Source organism: Pteropus medius, unplaced genomic scaffold (genome assembly GCF_902729225.1).
Source record: "Pteropus medius unplaced genomic scaffold, Ma_sr-lr_union100, whole genome shotgun sequence".
NCBI classification, from domain to species: domain Eukaryota; kingdom Metazoa; phylum Chordata; class Mammalia; order Chiroptera; family Pteropodidae; genus Pteropus; species Pteropus medius.
The window spans coordinates 181,823-200,353 of NW_024345601.1; the positions used below are offsets into that span (position 1 = coordinate 181,823).

The window sequence follows — 18,531 nt, forward strand, 5'->3', positions numbered from 1 at the left end:
CCGCATTCTCTGTAAGTGAATAAGCGGAAAAGGTCGAGAAAGTGACATATTCCCATCTCCTCCCAGCTATCCCCACCCTGCCGGTCCACAGGGCAGCTCCTCTTCAATGCCCTTTGCCACACAAGTGACATTTATACGCACCTCTGTATCAGTCTGATATTTCAGCCAAATGGAAAACTCCTTAACAGACCCGAAAGAAACCCGCTTGGAACCCACAGCGCCTACCCGAGAAGGCTCCCCGAGCGCCTCTTTGAATATGAAATGGATTGTCCTTCTGTGAAGGTGAACAAAAACCAAACAAAGTGGCTAATGCGCTCCTCAACACGCCCGCCCCTTCAGGGCTCGGCAGTAATTTGCCTGCCAAGACTTCCGCAGGGTGACAGGACATTGGAGCTATGAGAATATCCCCAAGACTTTCCCACACAATAAGATGGGGTCCTGCCTTGGCTGCTAGTGCTCAGGGACTTGTGTGTCTCTAGCTGTGTCCCTAGTGGGAGATGGAGAGCCGGCTTCCGGGTGTTAGGTCAGCCCTCTCCCTTTTATACATAGTCGTCCCAGCCTCACCCTCTGTCTTCTGGAGCCCAGCGCACCGGCTTCCAGAGCTAAGTGCCCTGGCCCTGGGCGGAGTCCAGCGCGTGCTCTCCCCCCCCCACCCCCGCTTCTCTCTCCCTCCCCCCTTGCGATCTTGTCCTTGGGGAAGTCCACGCCCTAGGCAGTGACTCCCAGAGTCCTCCTCTTGGCGGGCACCACCTCTCAGAGCCCAGCTGGTCCTGGGCACTACTCCTTTCACCCTTTATTCAAAGCTCTCCTCATCCTGTCTCCTCTTCCCAGAGTTCTGTAATCCAGGCTGTCCTTGAAATCGGTTTGTACAATAAATTTATGAAGAAAAAGAAAGAGGACCAAGAGATTAGAAGAGGCTGCGGATTAAGCCCCTTTTAGGGCTGCGAGCCGGGGGAACCCCAGTGGAGGGGGCAGGAACGTTGCCTTGCTGACCCAGGTGCTGTCCTCCTGAGGAGTGGAAGCAGGACAGCCCCTCCCGGGAACCCGAGCTGGGTTTACTCATCCGCGAGAGGTGATCCCAGGCGCGAGGGCGGGCACAAGGCGTTCGGAGAACCCAGTAATCCGAGAATGCAGCATCAGCCCTTCCCACCAGGCACTTCCTTCCTTTTCCCGAACGCCCAGGGAGGGAGGGTTGCGTACTTATAAACTCGGGCCCTGGCCCGCCGACATGTCACAGGCTGCCGCGCCAGGGCTACGTGCCTCTGCTCTGGGACAGGCGCGATCCGCTGTAGTCGCCAGCGTCCTGCCCCTCTCAGCCCCCGCCGGGCTCCGGCCCCGTTGCGGCGCCTGCGCTCTCCCCGGCGCCTGCACGCGGGGTGCTGGGACAGCATGCTCCAGGTCCTCCTCTTCAGCGTTCTGGCCCCCGCCACCCTGGGGCTCCCGGCGCCCTTAGAGCCACAGCCCCACGGTAGCCAGTGCGTTGAGCACGACTGCTTCGCGCTCTTCCGGCGCCCGACGACTTTCCTTGCCGCCAGCCAGGCCTGCGAGCGCCTGCAAGGCCACTTGATGACCGTGCGCTCCTCAGTGGCAGCTGATGTTATCTCCCTGTTACTGAGCGGCGACGGCGGCGACGGCTCGCGCCTGTGGATCGGCCTGCAGCTCCCGCCTGGCTGTGGTGACCCGAGGCGCTTCGGTCCCTTGCGCGGCTTCCAATGGGTTACGGGCGACAACCGCACCAGCTACAGTAGATGGGCGCGCTTCACGAGGACCCGGCGCCTCTCTGTGGTCCTCTATGCGTCGCCGTCTCGGCGGCTGGGGCCCCGGCGTCCGGCGAGCCGGTCTGGGAGGAGCAGCAGTGCGCCACCGAGGCCGATGGCTTCTTCTGCGAGTTCCACTTCGTGGCTTCCTGCAGGCCTCTGGCTGTGGAGTCCAGCGCCCCGGCAGCCGCCAGCGTCTCAGTCGCCTACAGTACCCCCTTCGCCGCCCGCGGCTCGGACTTCCAGGCGCTGCCGGTGGGTAGCTCCGCCGCGGTGGCGCCCTTCAGAGTGGAGCTGGTATGCGAGGAGAGGCCGGGAGAGGCTGAGGCGCGCTGGTCCCGGGAGGTGCCCGGCGCCTGGGACTGCAGCGTGGAGAACGGCGGCTGCCAGTACACATGCAACCAGAGCGCCGGGGCGTCGCGCTGCCTCTGTCCTGCCGACTCCGCCCTGATGGCCGATGGGCGCTCCTGTGCTATGCCTGGGAAACACTCGTGCGACGAACTCTGCGAGCACTTCTGCGTCCGAAATCCAGATGTGCCCGGCGGCTACTCGTGCATGTGCGAGACCGGCTACCAGCTGGCTGCTGACCAGCACCGGTGCGAAGACGTGGATGACTGTATGCAGGTGTCCAGTCTGTGCCCACAGCTCTGTGTCAACACGGAGGGCGGCTTCGAGTGCCAGTGTCACCCTGGTTACGACCTGGTGGACGGCGAGTGCTTGGAGTCCGTGGACCCGTGCATAGGGACTAACTGCGAGTACCAGTGCCAGCCCGTGGGTCACACTAACTACCAATGCGTCTGTGCCGAGGGCTTCGTGCCCATCGCCCACGACCCTCACAGGTGCCAGATGTTCTGCAACACGACTTCATGCCCAGCGGACTGCGATCCCAACAACCCAGCTACCTGCCAGTGCCCCGAGGGCTACATCCTGGACGAAGGCTTCAAGTGCACCGATATCGACGAGTGCGACAATGACATCTGCCCCGACACAACTGAGTGCCGCAACCTCCCGGGCACCTACCAGTGCATCTGCGAGCCCGACTCAGCCCCCGCGGGCCAGGCTGGCACTGACTGTGACCCCATCAATGTGAGCCGCGGAGATGAAGTCGGCTCTGGGGAGCCCCCCGTCAGCCCGACTTCTGGCGCCACCTCAAGCCCGTCGCCTGTAGGGTCTGTGCATTCGGGCGTACTCATTGGCATCTCCATCGCAAGCTTGTCTCTGGTGGTGGCGCTTTTGGCACTCCTCTGCCACTTGCGCAAGAAGCAAGGAGCCACGCGCGCTGAGCTGGAGTACAAGTGCGGGGCCCCAGCCAAGGAGGTGCTGCAGCACGTAAGAACGGAGCAGATGCCTCAGAAACTCTGAGGGGGCCCCTTGGCCTTTCCTTCCCTCTCGCGCCTCGTTCCCCCGTCCTCTCCCCCAGCCTTACTCCCCTTAATTGACATCAGAACTGAAGGAGACTCCCACCTCTTCTTTCACTGATTGTATGAATGGCTGGGGAGGGGGAATTGGAGGGAGGATGCGACCCAGTTACTTCCATGACATCACCGGACTACTAGACAGAGATGGGAATTTTACAATGAAGATGCAGACTGGAGAGTGTCCTATGCCCTCCCCGTGGGGCACACGAGGGTTTGTTACTGATTGGCAGCCTTTTGGACAGGCTGTGATCCAATGGACTAGTGAGTGTAATTGTGTCATCACTGATGACCAAGATATTTATTGTCTAAGTATTTAGGACTTTTATTCTTTTTCTTTTTTCCCTATCTATATATCTTCATACCTACTTTGAGTCCTTCCCTCTCTCCCTTCCTCTCTCTCTCTCTCCTTCCCTATCTGTATATTTATGTACTCTCACTTGTCATGTGGCAGTTAAAGTATCTGAGATCTTTTTTTTTTTTTTCAGCTTCTCAAATTTATGAAGGTAAGCCTTATTTTCCCTTCTCATTTCTCCCAATTTTCCCCTTCCTGGAAATAGACCAACCCACCTGAGTCACCCTACTTGTGTCTGCTCTTAGCTGTCTGCCTAGGCAGAACTCTTATGTGAAACAGAAACAAAAACACTAAAAACAAGAATTGTTGGGCATTTGTTCTTTCACCAGATTAGCTAATTTATCAAGTTTCAGGCTTCCAAGGTGATATTATTTTAACAAAGGTTAATATGTTAGAGGTATCTGTTAAATTAATGATGCTGGACTGTCGTAGATACTGAAACCGAGGTGTTTTTATTTTTATTTTTTAAACAGCGAGCCTAGGTTTCATTATTGTTGTCGTTTTGATTTGGACTGAAGGGTAATAATTGTTGTTAAGTTTTTTATGCAGTTTCCTTTTTCATTATTATTAATATTAGTATTGGTTATTTTTAACAATGTTGAGATGTTTATGATTGAGAGAAGAAAGCACTTTTCAGGAGACAGATTAAGAAAGTTTTGAGCTGCATGGTTCATGCCAATTACAAAATTGACCCTCACTGTTTTTGTAATTTGTAGGCCAAAATAAAACCAGCTGAACCGTTTTCGGGGGATTTGGGAGTTTGGGGATGCCTGACTAAGACCTCACCGCGATCAGAGGGACCTTTGGAGGGGCCTTCTAACTCTCCCCAGCTGGTTAGAAATGCAGAAACTTGGAATCTACACCACCTATTGCAAAATAATCTGTATTTTAACAAGATCTGTAGAGGATTTGTCTGTCCAGTATAGTTTGAGGAGACGTTTCAGACAGCCTCCAACTTTCAATACAGATCAGTAATAAGTAGCAGGCCAAGTCAGGCCCATTATTCTCAAGAAACTGAGGAATTTTAATTTCATAGCTTTGCTTTCTTGTAGAGAAGATTAGGTACACACATTTAGACATTGCTACACAGGGTCTTTGGTTCAACTAAGCTGGGAATGAAGTCATGTATAGAAAATGTATCATGTAAGTGTATCTTTTTCTCACACAAAGATTTTCCTCTGCTATTTCGTAAACTCAGCACATTTGTACATAGTTATTTATTTATTGAAGATAAACTAGACCACGGGCAAAATCCTTGCTTATGACATCACATGGAGAAAATAAACAAATAACAGCACGTTTTGGGGCTGTGTGTCTGTTTACCTCCCCTCCCCCAGCTGTCATTAAACAGGGTTGGTGAACTATGCAAATACCATGAGATACATTTAAAGCCTGCTCCACACCCATCACTAGCTTCCATCTGCTCATGGCATAATCTCTGACTTTCAAAGATCTTTCCAGAGGAGATTGTTTTCTCTGTAAAAGGACTTCATATTATGTCTGTGTGCACAAATATTTATTTTTTCCTTCTGTAATCGTAACAACTTCATACATAGGACTTGTGTCCATGCATTTTAAAACACATTATGAGATTATTTGTTGGAATGAGTTAAAGAAATAGTCTTGGGTCATCTCTAGAATCCCAGCTATATGTTCTTCTGCACATGATTTGGTATTATCTGCTCCCCGAGATATGCAAACACAACAGTCATGAAGTCTCAGTGGCTCAAATTCGAACAATCATTTCAATATAATAAGATCTCATACATTATTAAATCATTCTTATTTCCATTGGTGACTAGAAACCTTGTCTTTTTAATATACAAATTTACTGGGCCCCTTTTTCTGGGTTGGTAGAACTGGTTTAATTTTACATGCAGCACTCAGAAAGTTTTCATGAAGCAGAAGTTGGGAGAAAATTGAGTTTGTCTAATATTCAAATATTTTGATACATCTGGGTAATGCTGAATTTCTCAGTTATAAGCTGAGTAGTTACTGTTGTGAAGGTGCGGTTGGAGATTTCAACATCTGCTTTGGATGACATGGACAGCTTTGGTGCGTAGGGGCTGAGGGGTGGGTGCTACTATGAGTAAGTAGTGCCTTACCCAGATGACTGGTTGAGCAATGTTGCCCTTAGGAAGTTTGGTAGACTAGCAGAAAACCAAATTCAGTAGGAGATACGTATGAAGAAAGAACTTGCTGAGTGGGGCAAAGCAGGTACAGATAAAATGTGCTGGGGGTCTAGAGGTGAGAGGGATACCTTACAAATTTGTCCTCACTACTCGACCTTCCATTTTTCAAAAAGATCTTCTTCCAAGTAGCTGTTAAAGTACCTTTCTAGGGCCCATTGTTTTAGAGTTTCTTCTTTCAGAAGAGGGACATTTTCTTAAGAACACAAGAAAACCAAAGCACTAGTGGAGTAGGGGCCCAGACCCTCCCTATCCTCCTCACTTTCTGTCCCCTGGAAGGCAAATGGCTTTTTATTCTTCCCCTCAGAACTGACCCCTTCTCTTGGATTAGTTCAGCAAATATTTATCGAGCACATACTTCGTTTCTAGCATGATGATAGGCATGGTGACAAGCCTCTGCCTTGAGAAGCTTACACTCTGGTTGGGAAAACAGACATAAAACAAATAATCGCTCCCAAATTTTATTTAACTTAGAAATAATGGTAAGAGCTGGGGAGGAGAAGCACAGCACAACAGAGAATCAGGATTTAGATTAGGAGACTGGAGAAGTGTCTTCGATGAGCTGACTTTAACACTAGACCAGAAGGAGGAGCTGGGGTTAGTCAAATGCAGAATGGAGAGCAGTCCAGGTAAAAGGAATATCACTTGCAAAAACCTGCACTGGGAAGAGCATTGGCGGAGGGCATGGAGCACAGCAAACAAGGAAGAAAGTGGCCAAGAGAAAGCTGAAAAGGCGGAAATGGAGAGATAAAAGTGGAGAGGGAGAGGGGATCGTAGACCAGCATAAAGATTTGATTTCTAGGTGCAAGTGTGCCACTCAAAGTGTTTTAATGAGTGTGCAGGTGTTTGATTTATGTACTGAAATTGTTTGGGAAGGTAACAATTCTAGACTTATTTAAATGTCTTCATGGGCAGACAGCTGCCCTGTTTCCCTTATAAGCATAGAACATGAGTGTCATATACACCTGGATTTTTGACACCTGGTTGTCACATGACCATGAGTGCCACAAAACCCCTCCAAGGCTATAAAAACTGGTGTTAGTAGTACTGCCTCACAGAGTTTCCATGAGAATTAGATGAGATGAGCTACAACAGGTTTTGGCACACAGCAGGTGCCCAATAAATGTTAGCGTATGTGCCACTAAATTAGTGGATGTATAAGTGAATAAAGAAAAAGCTTATGTTGAGATCTTGAGGGTCTCGAGGACAAGCTGAAGGTCATTAAAGAATTGGAAAGTGTTCTTTCAAGGCAAGGTACAGCCACTTAGATGCTGTCAATCCTAGAGAAAGTGTTGTGGTGGAATTTGGGGCATCAAGCAGAGACTGAGGAGAGAGATACTGGCATAGGGAGAGAAGCAGCCCCTGGAGCTGTAAAATCCTGTTTCCAAGGTCTGTTGTTCCTGCTCACAAGTCCCATCCGAGGATGGAGTGCAGAGATCTCTTCCATTGTGCTCCCAGGTGGGGTCACAGAAAAGGGAAGAATATATCCCAAAGTGTCCTGCTTCCTTTCTCAGGGCCCAAAGGAGAGAGAGAAAATTGACTCCAGCCCAGACAGAACCTGGAGCTGTACTCTCCTGCCCTCCATCCCTGCACCCTCACACTCACCCTCAGCCACCACGTGGGGCCCTCAAATTTAACAACATCAAAGAGGAACCTGCAAAAGAGGAAAGAATCATCAGTTCAAAATGATACTCAATGAGACTTTGGGGAACCCTCTGCCACACTGGGGCTTTGCAAGCAGATGGTAGATCTGGGCACTTGACCCCAGAGAGGGGAGTTACAGATACCTCTGTGACTCCTCCCCATGGCTGAATTTCCCCTGCTGCACATCAGAGACTGCCCACTCAGAAACAGTGACTGCTGCCATCCTTATCTTCTCAGGGAAGGTGGCATTGTAACCTAAATTGCTGGGGCCTTTTGGAACTCTCCGCCAGAAAAATGTACACACCTTTGCCCTTCTTCCTCTTTCTTTGTAGGTGAAAGAGGAACCTCAGCTCCAAGTGGAGACCTCTTGGAAATATTAAGATCTGTAGGCCAGGAAAGTGCCGGCTGTTAGGACCAGGCCCCTAGAAGAGCTGACTAGGCCCAAAAGGTGGTTACTGTACTTTATGTTCTTTTTTAAAATTAATGATATAGCTAACATACAGCAAAACTCACTCCTTTTCGTGAACAGTTCTATGAACCCTGGAGACCACATATACTCGTAGAACTACTGCCATCATAAATATATAGAACATTTTCATCACACTAGGACGTTCCCTGGGTCCTCTCCCCATTTGCTGCCATTGGACTTGTATACACACACGCACGCACGCACGCACGCACGCACGCACGCGGATGAGGCCTTTTTCCTCTCTGAGACTTGCTATGCTCCATTTTCCTTCAAGATCTCTCTACACCAAGGATCCTGTTTTCAAGTTTGAATCACAAAGATGACCTTTTCTAAGCAGGGAACAGACATCTTGACTCTCTTTACTTTCAGTGACCGGGTTTAAATAAAACCAGCTCATGTGTCTCCTAATGCCCCCTGCTCATTCACCTCAAGTTGTGGACTTGTGCCGCCAAAAATCCTGGCAGCTCACCAGAAGTGTGTAAATAAGCAAAAAAGCAGGACAGCAAACCTCCACATTATGCAATTTGAGGGAGGAGGGGGGATCTTGGGGAGTGTAATCAGGAAGTAAGATATGCGCAAAGGAAATAAGGATGCTGCCCAGCTTGCATCCCTTGTGGCAAAAAACCATTGCATTCCTTCCTGAGGTTTCTGGGTGACATTCTGGATGTGGACAGGGCCAGGTGACAGAAGATCCCCAAGTTCTAACTTATGGGGGTTCCTGTTGCTTTGTGTTAAATGTGGTTTATTTATTATATCATCTCTTCAAGGAAAAGTGAGGTTACAAAGAATATATAAGAACACATTTTCATTATGATCATGGCTTGGTGGGGGGGGGGTCCCCAAACTTCTTTGAAAAGATATCTCCTGACCTTTTCAGGCATTTCTTCTCAAAGTAATACAGGCAACGCCTGGCTCTTTCTTTTATAGAATGTGTGCCGGCATTCAGCAGTATCTTTTTTTGTTTTGAGAGAGAATTTCCTCCTTTTTTGGGTCAGCACATTCAGATATAGACAAACAACTAGTTTTCTCTCACAAAAGAAACAAAATATTGTTTTAACATCAGATTCTAACATAATCAAAATTCTTTCAGGAGTATTTTTAAAGCGTGACTTCTAAGACAAAAGAACCCTGGGGTGCCTTGTTCCAAGTCACACCCCTGAAATCAGGGCAGCAAACAACAGAAGAGTTTCAGGGATCCAATGAAAAATACCAAGATCCTAACCTGGGGTCCGTGACAATAATGACATGTGGGGGCCACAGGACAGACATCTCCGTGACTCCCTGACTGAAATAAATCTTTTTTTTTTTTTAATTGTACATTTCATGACGGAAATTATCCTGAGTAGAAACCTGCCCTCTTCGGCCCCTTCTGCATTTTCATCATGTGGCAGCTGCTCTCCATCGCCCTCCTCGCATCTTCCTTTCATTTTTACACTGAAGCTGGGGCCCTAATTGCTTATTCAGAGGCTGTTCAGCCACCCAGCCAGGAAGAGAGGGGCTTTTCCACAGTTTCCCCACTCCTCTCTTGTTCCTTCTGCCTCTTGCCTTAATGCCATTCCATTTCCTTGAGAACAGGGACCTACCTCCCATAACCTCTTTGGCAATCTGCAGCCTTCCACACCATCACTCTCGTATTCAGAGCACACATGCAAATTTGTCTCGAAATGGTGGTGGAAACCAAAAGCACCGCTTTTTGTGATTCAGGTTTTTTTGGTCAGGATTTGATGCTTGTCTTCAAACATGTTCTCCTCCAGAAATCCAACAGCAACACAAAAAGAAAGGGAAGGGCAAGAAAGGCACAGAATAGGTCCCCTCTTCTCCTTTTCGTTTGTTTGAATTTCAAGAGCTTAGGACACAGCTGTAATAAACACAAAGCTAAAATGATGGAGCAGCACAAACCCAGCAGCAAGCAGTCTGGGGCCCATGACAAACGAAACGAGGGTTTTGATGGCGTTGGGTCTTAAGGAATACACCACTCCACGAGGCTTTGAAGGGAGTTCTGAGGTCCTAGCTTGGCGGCGAAGCCACATTCTCTCCTTAGAGCTCAGAGTAAAAGCCTCTGAGGTCATTGAGAAGTTAGTAATGTGCCCAGGGACAGAGTCAAGCCCCTAGTTTGCGAGTGGGTGTTTCTGGAGTCCACAGTACATCTTCTCAAATCTAGGAGATCAAGAGGACAGTTTCCTAAGTATATTGACTGAGATCTTGCTGCCTGGGGGAAAGAGAGCAGGAAATGGTAATGGTTGGGTAGCTTCCCTAAATTTAGGGAGAGCACTATCGCCAGTTCCGTTCCCCTCATTTCCTCTCCATGCTATTGTCTGCCCATCTCCTCAGGTCACAGGTCTTGGCCACCACAAGAAAAATACATAATGAATGAAATAGTCCCTATTTGATTGGGATGGCAGCGAAACAACTGTAACTGTGTATGTGTCAAAATTCATAGAACTGTAGATTTTTAAAGAGTGTTTTACTATATGTAAATTATACTTCAATAAAAATAGATTTAAAAGAAATCACTGCTCCCTCAGAACAGCTACAAAAATTCTGATGTGTGAACACCTTCCCGGCACCCCCCACATTCATTTATATGATGGGGACACTGCCTTCTAGTATGTAGACACAAAGTTGCTAAAATTTGAAATGAAATGGACACAATTCTCCTGCTGACCTCCCCCTGAAATGTAGAGGGCATGTTTGTCCTGGTTCACAAGGACTTGGAGTTGATGGGTTTCTTTACCAGGTAGACCCATGCCTGTCACTGCTGTCCCATGTCAGGGTCCTACATGCTCACAGGTGCTTCTAAGATGCTGCTGGTCTGTGTCTGCCAGCACTCCAGTTGGCTGAGTGTTATCCTCCCACATCAGCCTCTGTTTTAGTCACCTTGGCACCTTCAGTGCCTCCCTCTACAGGCCCTTTGCACATGTCGTCCCCTCTGCTGAGAGCCCTTCACACATTCGGTCCACCCGCTTCTTCTTCTGGTTAATTTCTACATAGCGACTCTTGGAGAATGCTGCCCAGACAGAACCTGGAGCTGTACAAGATTAGGCTCTTTTCAGTATATCATCTCATGAAAACTAGATTCCTTTCTTGTATCGTTCTTATTTTGGTTTAGAATTGTACTCCCAGTTCTGTGCTTATCTGATTAATGTCCATCTTTTGCCACTAACAAACCTCCAAGCTGCATAAGGCAGCGGTACTGTCTGTGGAGGCTACTCCTGCACCTCGAAGCTTCTGCATTGCCGAACTGAAGCAGCACTCAACATGATGTCTGTTTGCACACCCACCTGCATGCCTCGCTGTATACACCTACACAGAGCAGAGCTTCAAGTGTGCATGTTGTGGGCTGGTAGTAGGCAACACTGTGGAGTTGTGGCAGACTACAGAGTCTTAGGATTTGGACATTTGTGCTTAAGGAACTTGAGGCTGTTCTGTCATCTACTTAAGGTAAGGGAGTGTGAGAGATGGTGGTGATTCATGACCAACAGCCTGTCAGAGAAGAGCTTCAATACCCAAATTTGCGGGAATTTGCCCAGTCACCGCTCAGGCTTCCATGTCTGAGTTCTGAGGTAGCACAGCCAACACATGCCACATGTGCTTGATTTTTCCTTTCATATCAGCCTTTAGCACCTAATGAATGCTGGGTGGGGTGTTTTTAATGAAAGTGAAGCCAGAATTTAAAGGTTAATGTGAAATTAGTATTCATCCTTGCTCAAAGACATAGTGCTAATGTATAGAGCAAGAAATCCAATGAACGACTGCCTGTCATGTCCAAATACTATCTTCCTGACCATCTGGAAAAATTTAATGGCTGTCTGTCCTTGAATAGTAAATTAAAGGCAATTTTAAAAGCCGAAGCAAGTTCACTGATTGAGGGGTGCCTGAGACTGTTTCTATCTGTGATAAAAAAAAAATTATTTCACTCACGTTGCAGTCAAATGCTGTTCCTGCTGATCCCAGTAAGCATAACAGCACTACAGTCAAAGTGCCTTAACCGGCGGTGTCCAGGCAGGTGAAACACGTCAATGCCCTCAGGACCCTGGCCCTCTTCATCGCTGATTTCAATGCACATGGAAAGTTTGCTGCACAGGAACCATAAAGAAGGATTTTCATGCAGCCAGCCATGACAGAGACCTCAGGGTTGTCCCCGGCAGCAGCCCCAGATAAACGCTCGGTGTGCTTCGCTGCTGCCGAGTCATTCACCCCAGGAACTGAGAAGGCTCTGCAGCCGAGGAAGAGAATGGCCAGTGAGAACTCCTCTACTGCCTGAGCTGCATGATTTATTACTATGGGGCCAAGGCAGGAGCAACGCTCATTTTGAACAAGTGAAGGAGAGAGAACTAAGCATAAAGAAATGCTGTCTTCACTCTCTCGTTGTCTCAGTCAGCATGTCTCTCCAGTGTTTTTGAGAAAGCATAGTTTACAGCTGGGAATAACTCAAAACTCACGACCTCCCTTTGTGCACAGTTGTAGTGGGAAGCTGAGACTTAAAGAGGTTAAGTCACTGCTCACAGGGCCCAGCTGCTGCTGAAACCCCTGCCTCTCAGTGACTTTTTCTTCCATCACCTAAGGTTTTCTCTCCATCATCCATCACCAACTCCATTAAAAAGGTTGCATTTTTAAATCCTTGGCCGAACATGAGTGTGGCTAAGGCTTCAAGTCAGTGCCCCATTTTGCTCATCAGAGAGTTTGACCAGTGAGAGTCACTATGCAAGACTGAAGAGAAGGACCCCTGCCCTTACCTAGGCTTGGGCAAAACCCAGTAGCCCACTCCCCTTTCAGACCATTGCCAGTGCCCCAAACCCCTTATCTCACTGCCATCAGCCTGAGATGTCCTTGTAGCTCAATTCATTTATCCAGTGCCCACACTGCCAGACACTGCTTGGCACTGGGAAACAAAGAAAGAGTTCAGTTTTCAAGACTATGAAGAACTTATGGTTACACAAGACCCACAGACAGCGGCACCGACTTACTGCAGATGCCCAAGGTAACTCTAGTGGGTGCTGAGTAAGGGATGGTCCATGTCTGGGTGTTTGCATGTGTCTCTGCACACGTGTGCATGCATATGTATATGCATGTTCAAGGGGGTTCTGAACCTTAGTTAGGAGCTTCTAATCCACATCCATGTCTCCAGAATGTAGTACAGACTTGGCTATGCATGTTCTCTCTGAGACAGATGTGGACCATCCAACTGTACAGACCCTGAAGATCTGCATCTCACCTAGCCCACCAGCCTGATAGACCCCCTAGAGCAGCACTGATCACATCTGACAAATCATTACTCTGGCTGGCCACTGGAGAGGTCTGTATCCAATGCTTTTATGTCTAAATATAATTTAGGCCAAAGTCTTTTATTTTTTCATTCAATAAGAGAGAAGTTGAAATATACAGCCATGTGGAAAAAACATAAGGTTAGGCTCTGAGAGTCACCATGTGCTGGAACGGGAAGGAGCTATTGATTTTACAGGCAGAACTGTGAGGACCCTGAGGTTCAGTCACTTGTCTGGGTCATATCACACCTGTATTTAGGACCAGAACTCAGTTCTCCTGCTGCTTTCCACACACTAGTCATGTGCTCACATCTGGTAAAACCCCGACTTTGGCCGGGACACTTCAGGGAGGACCTTGTTCTACCTCTCTCCCACTTTCAGAGGAGCCCTGGCCCATGGTGGGATCGAAGCACTCCCTTGAGCCTTGCCCGTACATCTCTATGATCTTCTTCAGCCTCCCAGTGGTGCCCCCTGTGCCCACCTTGGAATGTCAGCTGGCTGCCTGAGGAGGCCCAAGACAGTCAACATCTACTAGGCCAACAGGTCCAAGATGTTTTCTCCAGAAGCCCTCCTGCCAGGAAGTGTAAGCTCTGCGAAGCTGACCACTATGAAGAGAACAGGGTCACTCTCTTTAGCTGTCCTTCTTCTCTCCCTTACATTTTCCTCTTGCCCTCAGAACCAGGTCAACCAAACCCAGAAGTCTCTCTCATCTGCTATGCTAAGCCAGCTGGGGTCTCCCACATAGCACTTCATTCATGTTTAATAGAATGCTTTAACTCCAGATTTCAGCATAAGAAAGCATTGCAAGAATTTCCTCAGCCCCTACCTCTGCTTTTAGCAGAAATCAGGACTGAAGCTCCTCTTCAGTTGACTTTTTTCTTTTGGGGAAAGATAATTTATCCTTGGGTTAACATCAGGCAAAAGTTATGGCCTTTTACTGTGTTCAGCCTACATATGTTTATTATCTATATCTGGCTCATGTTTTACTGAATGTTGACTTTTTTGTTAACAGTGGGTGATGGAGCAGCTTCCTCTGTCCAAAATCCAGGCTGATTTCCATCTGTGTTCTCTGGTCTTCTCTTCCCTCCCCGCAACTTCCCTCCCACTCACCACCACAGTATAAACTGTCACATTCATGAAGTTTCGTGCTCTCACACCAAAGCGTCAGGGCAAAAAATAAATAAATAAAATCATATCATAGGAGCCAGATGAGATTTATCCTCTGCTTTTTATTACTGACCTCACTTCAGGTCTCTCCAAAACTTTCTACTCACAAGAAGCCTACTATCAGCATAGGACAACTGGGGTGACACAATTGCAAGCAGACATTGGGTTCAAATCTAGCTCCACCTCTTTCTAGATATGCAACTTTGGGAAAATTCCTCAGTCTCTTCATGACTCAGTTTCCACATCTGAAAAGTGGGCCTGATGATAGTAACTACCTGGGGTGGGGGAGTGGGCGGTGCTGTGAGGATCCATCACGTTGGTGCACATGCCATAACTGGGAGAGCACCTGGCTATGGGCAGCTCTCAGTAATCATCAGCCTTCCTAGGTATTTCTTTTTCTACCCTTCTCTGGGTGGCCTTATCTTCTCTGGATGATAAGACTAAGGAGGAGATCTTACTGCCCCCGCCTGGCCCCATACTGCCTGACGTTCCACTGGCTGCCTTTAGAGGGCAAAGGGTAAAAGGGGATGATGTAGGCCATTGACAACCCACTCTGAATTATTATCATTGCTTTTGTTGCTAGCTGTACGTAAGTTTCTACTGGCAGTCTTTTCATATCTAATTTGTATTTAAAATAATTCCGAGATAAATGGGAAAAACATTTTTATCCTAACTTTGTAGAAATGACTAAAACAGAGCAAGCTTTGCTGATACAGACTGACCTCTTTTGTGCCTTGACTCACACTTTGATAAGTTATGATAAGTTATGCTCAAACCAGATTCTTTTGGGAATAAAAGAAGCTCTATTAATAGTTATGTTGAGATACAGTGTAACCCCTGACTCTTCCAGCAAACTAGGACATCCTTTAAATAGGGGAGACTCTCCATTTTAATTTTATGCATTACCATCTTAAGTGTCAGGAAAAAATTAAGGCACTTGGTTAACTTCTAAGGGGCTGTCACTCTTCTCCCTAGAACATCATCCAGAAAAATTTTTGTAGTGGTAAAGTTGAGGCGTGCATTTCACTGACGATAGGAACTACTAGAGATTATACTGAAATGTCCTGTATGTCCAAGGCCCAGAGCAGAGAATTATACTATTTTCAAAAATACCCTCCCAAGACTTTTATGTTTAGGGAGGAATCAGAAAAGCATTTGGGATGCAGACCATTCAAGCAACAGTGGATTCTCCAGGGCGTGAGCAATCCAGCTGCATAACTCCCTCCTGAGATAGATGCAGAGGGGGACACTTGCCTCTGGGTGAGGCTTGCCTCATCCTGAGGACACTCTTCTGCTTGTCCCATCTCTCTACTTCATTCTCAAGTTCCATATGTCAAACTCCAAGCTGGGTCAGGAGTGGGGTATAGGGTTGGTAAAATATCTTAGCTTTTAAAACTTACTAAAATAAGAAAAACAAATTTGAGTGGATACCAAGTATCACTGCTCTCAACACAGTATCATCATAATGACAAAACCTTATGCAATGAAGAACAGAAAGTTGGGAAGTTCAAGGCTGATAGATTCTTCCCCAAAGTCAAGGAATAATCATGAGGCTGAGTCGCTAGGAGTTTTGATTAGCTGACAGTGTGGGACTTGATTTTTGAACACCAGGCCATTTTGGGAGGCAGCATAGCATAATGTGGCCGCCTTGGTCTGAAACCCAGTTCTACTTCTCACCATCTCTAGGACCGTGGGCAAGTTACTTAACCTCTCTGTGCCTTTACTTCCTCCCCTGTAAAGTGGCATCAATCCTAGCCCTGTTGCAGATGGACTGTTATGTGGGCTAAATAAGTTGACATGTGAAACAGAACAATGTTTGTCACTGATAAGCACTATATGTGTTTATTACTATTAACACTCCCAATCAGAGTCTCTGATGCTTGGCAGCTGAGAGCTCCTGGATGCATCTGTATTTGCTCCAAGCACACTGACATTAAGTAGCAGACCCCCTTTGTCAGAGCTGATGAGCTGGAAGAAGCAGGTGTCAGTCCTGGAATGTGTGTGTTGCTGGGATGTGAGAGGCTGGGCACAGATCCTGCTAAGGCTGCTATAGAAGAGGAGGTCCCAGCCCTCAATGGGGCCAGGACAGGGGGTCTAACACAGCTTTAGCTTCCAGGCACTTGAGGGCCAGGTGCCCTCTGCAGGTAGCGTGTTGTTCCCACTAAGGAAATTCATAAACACTGATTTCTGTCTCCATACACTCTGTTACTTGGTCTGGAGGGGGACCCAGGCATCAGAATATTTTGAAAGCTCTTCAGATAATTCTAAAGGGTACTGATGCGACATTTAATTAAATAGAATTATAGAGAGGCGGGCAACCTTGGGGCCACAGTGTGTAGAAATTGCTGTGCCACCAGGACACTGGAAAGAGAGGCCAGGAGAAACATGCAGGAAACAAAACAGAGACCCCTCTGTTCAGAGGAGCTAAAAGCTCTAGAACAGTGAAGGGCAGTCTGGGGTCCCCAGGCAGAGAAGTTAGAGTGGCTTGGCCCCCAGGGCGCTAAGTACGCACCTGAAGGGGGACCAGCCACCACGTTTCTCCACTGGGAGAGAAAACCTAGTGAAACATATGTGATAAGTAGAAGCGGTGGGAGATGAAGTTCATTTATAAGATCTTTTTAGTTCATCTGTATCTTTGCTGTGGGATATACACACTGGGCCCTATTTTGGGTCTATTGATTAAAATGTCTGGCATCAGGCTCAAATTGCTCCCCTTATCACACAATTACAAGCTTTGTAGAACTGGTGCTGGGGAGGGTCAGAGGGACCTTCTCCTCCAGGTGGTGAGAGGATCACTCATGGGTATAGCTGGTCCCAGCTGCCAGGGGGCTCACGGAGCTTCCTAGGCTGAATGATGGACAGAGGGTGGAGCAGGGGCCTCAGCCCCTCCTCAAGCCAGAAGGAGTAGTTCCTTTGTTGGAAATGTGAATACCTCCCCTCTTTCCACACTTCCAGTGTGCTCCCCAGACTAGGAGTCTCCTGGCCTGGAAGCATCTGGACCACAGGTCTTGGGGAGATAGCAGCTTCTGCAAATAGTATACGAGGGAGAAGCTAGGCTCTCAGTGAAGAGACCAGTTGAGAGCTGCGTCTGTCATCTGTCGCCTGCTGATTAGAAAATCATCTCAACTGCTCTCAGCACTCAGTTTGGCTTTGATGACTTCTGCTACCAAGCATATTAAAGGCATAATTTACCCAGCGATGAGTATCTAACCTTGTCAGAGTGAGTTACGTAATCATTTCTTCTTTAGATTCCCGCCTAAACTCTGATGATATAGGTGATGGTAGACAATGAGATGAGAAAGCAATCCTCTCTGCCCTAGAGACCCAGCTATCACATTCAATATAAGGGTGAGGGTTTCCTTGAAGAATGTATCACTTATTAAATAATTTACTCAAAAGAAACTAAACTTAAAATCATATGAGATAAACAAAAATTCAGCAGGAGAAAGGCACAGGTCTGGGAGAGGTACAATGGAGGTACAATGGCATCCAAAATATGTAGATTCTGCTGTCAGCCCTTCAGAGAGAGTACATTGAGTGCCATTCTACTCTTTGGGAGTTGTCTTCAGATTGCCTCAGCATACTGGCCTCATCATTCTGTGCATAGAAGAGAATGGACTGGAAGACAGGAAACAAGGGATTTATTCTGCTTACAAGGGGTGTGATGAAAGAGAAAGCAGTTGAATTCTGGAAAACAATGTCCATCTCAACAGAACCCACTGACCGAAAGCTGTCCTTCAAGGCCGTTCCCTGCCCTATTTTGCTGACTGTAAATGGAGAAGTCAGAATGGGTAAGTCGGGTCCTCTTCATGGCCTTTCTTCTCATCTGCATCAGTGGAATCCTTCTAGTTTTCTAATTGCTGGCTTCTCAGAAAACAAGAGGCTCTGAGCTTGTGAATGTGTCTTTCAGCATTGAGTGGCTTTTCATTCTGTATGATACTGCATTGATTTATCTACATTTTAATTATTCTTTCATAATGAAATGAAAGACAGTCAAAAGGGAAAACCTGACTAAAGTTTGTTCAAGACAAAGCAGATGGTAAGGAAGGGGCAGTTGTACACACTTGGTCAGCATTAATCTGTAGTTTAGAAAATGTCAAAAACTACATTCAATGGGGAAGTTTGGGGTGAGGAGAGTGGGGCCAATTTCTTCTGCCTTCGGAAGTACTTGAATCCACCTGGCTCCCTGCCCTGCATTTCATAACTGGAGAAGCCTGCTCACCAAATAACCATTTTCCAGGCTTTGGGACTAGTTGTCCTCAAGATGTCCT

The 18,531-nt window shown here is 47.3% G+C and overlaps 1 protein-coding gene across 1 annotated transcript; it reads left to right on the forward strand.

The window, feature by feature from the left end:
• The first annotated feature begins 839 nt into the window (after positions 1-839).
• THBD (thrombomodulin) lies at positions 840-5,318 on the forward strand. The gene is given in 2 exon segments (XM_039874336.1): positions 840-1,762; positions 1,765-5,318. Coding segments are annotated over 2 exon segments (1,728 nt in total). The 5' UTR covers positions 840-1,389; the 3' UTR covers positions 3,120-5,318.
• Positions 5,319-18,531: the final 13,213 nt, after the last annotated feature.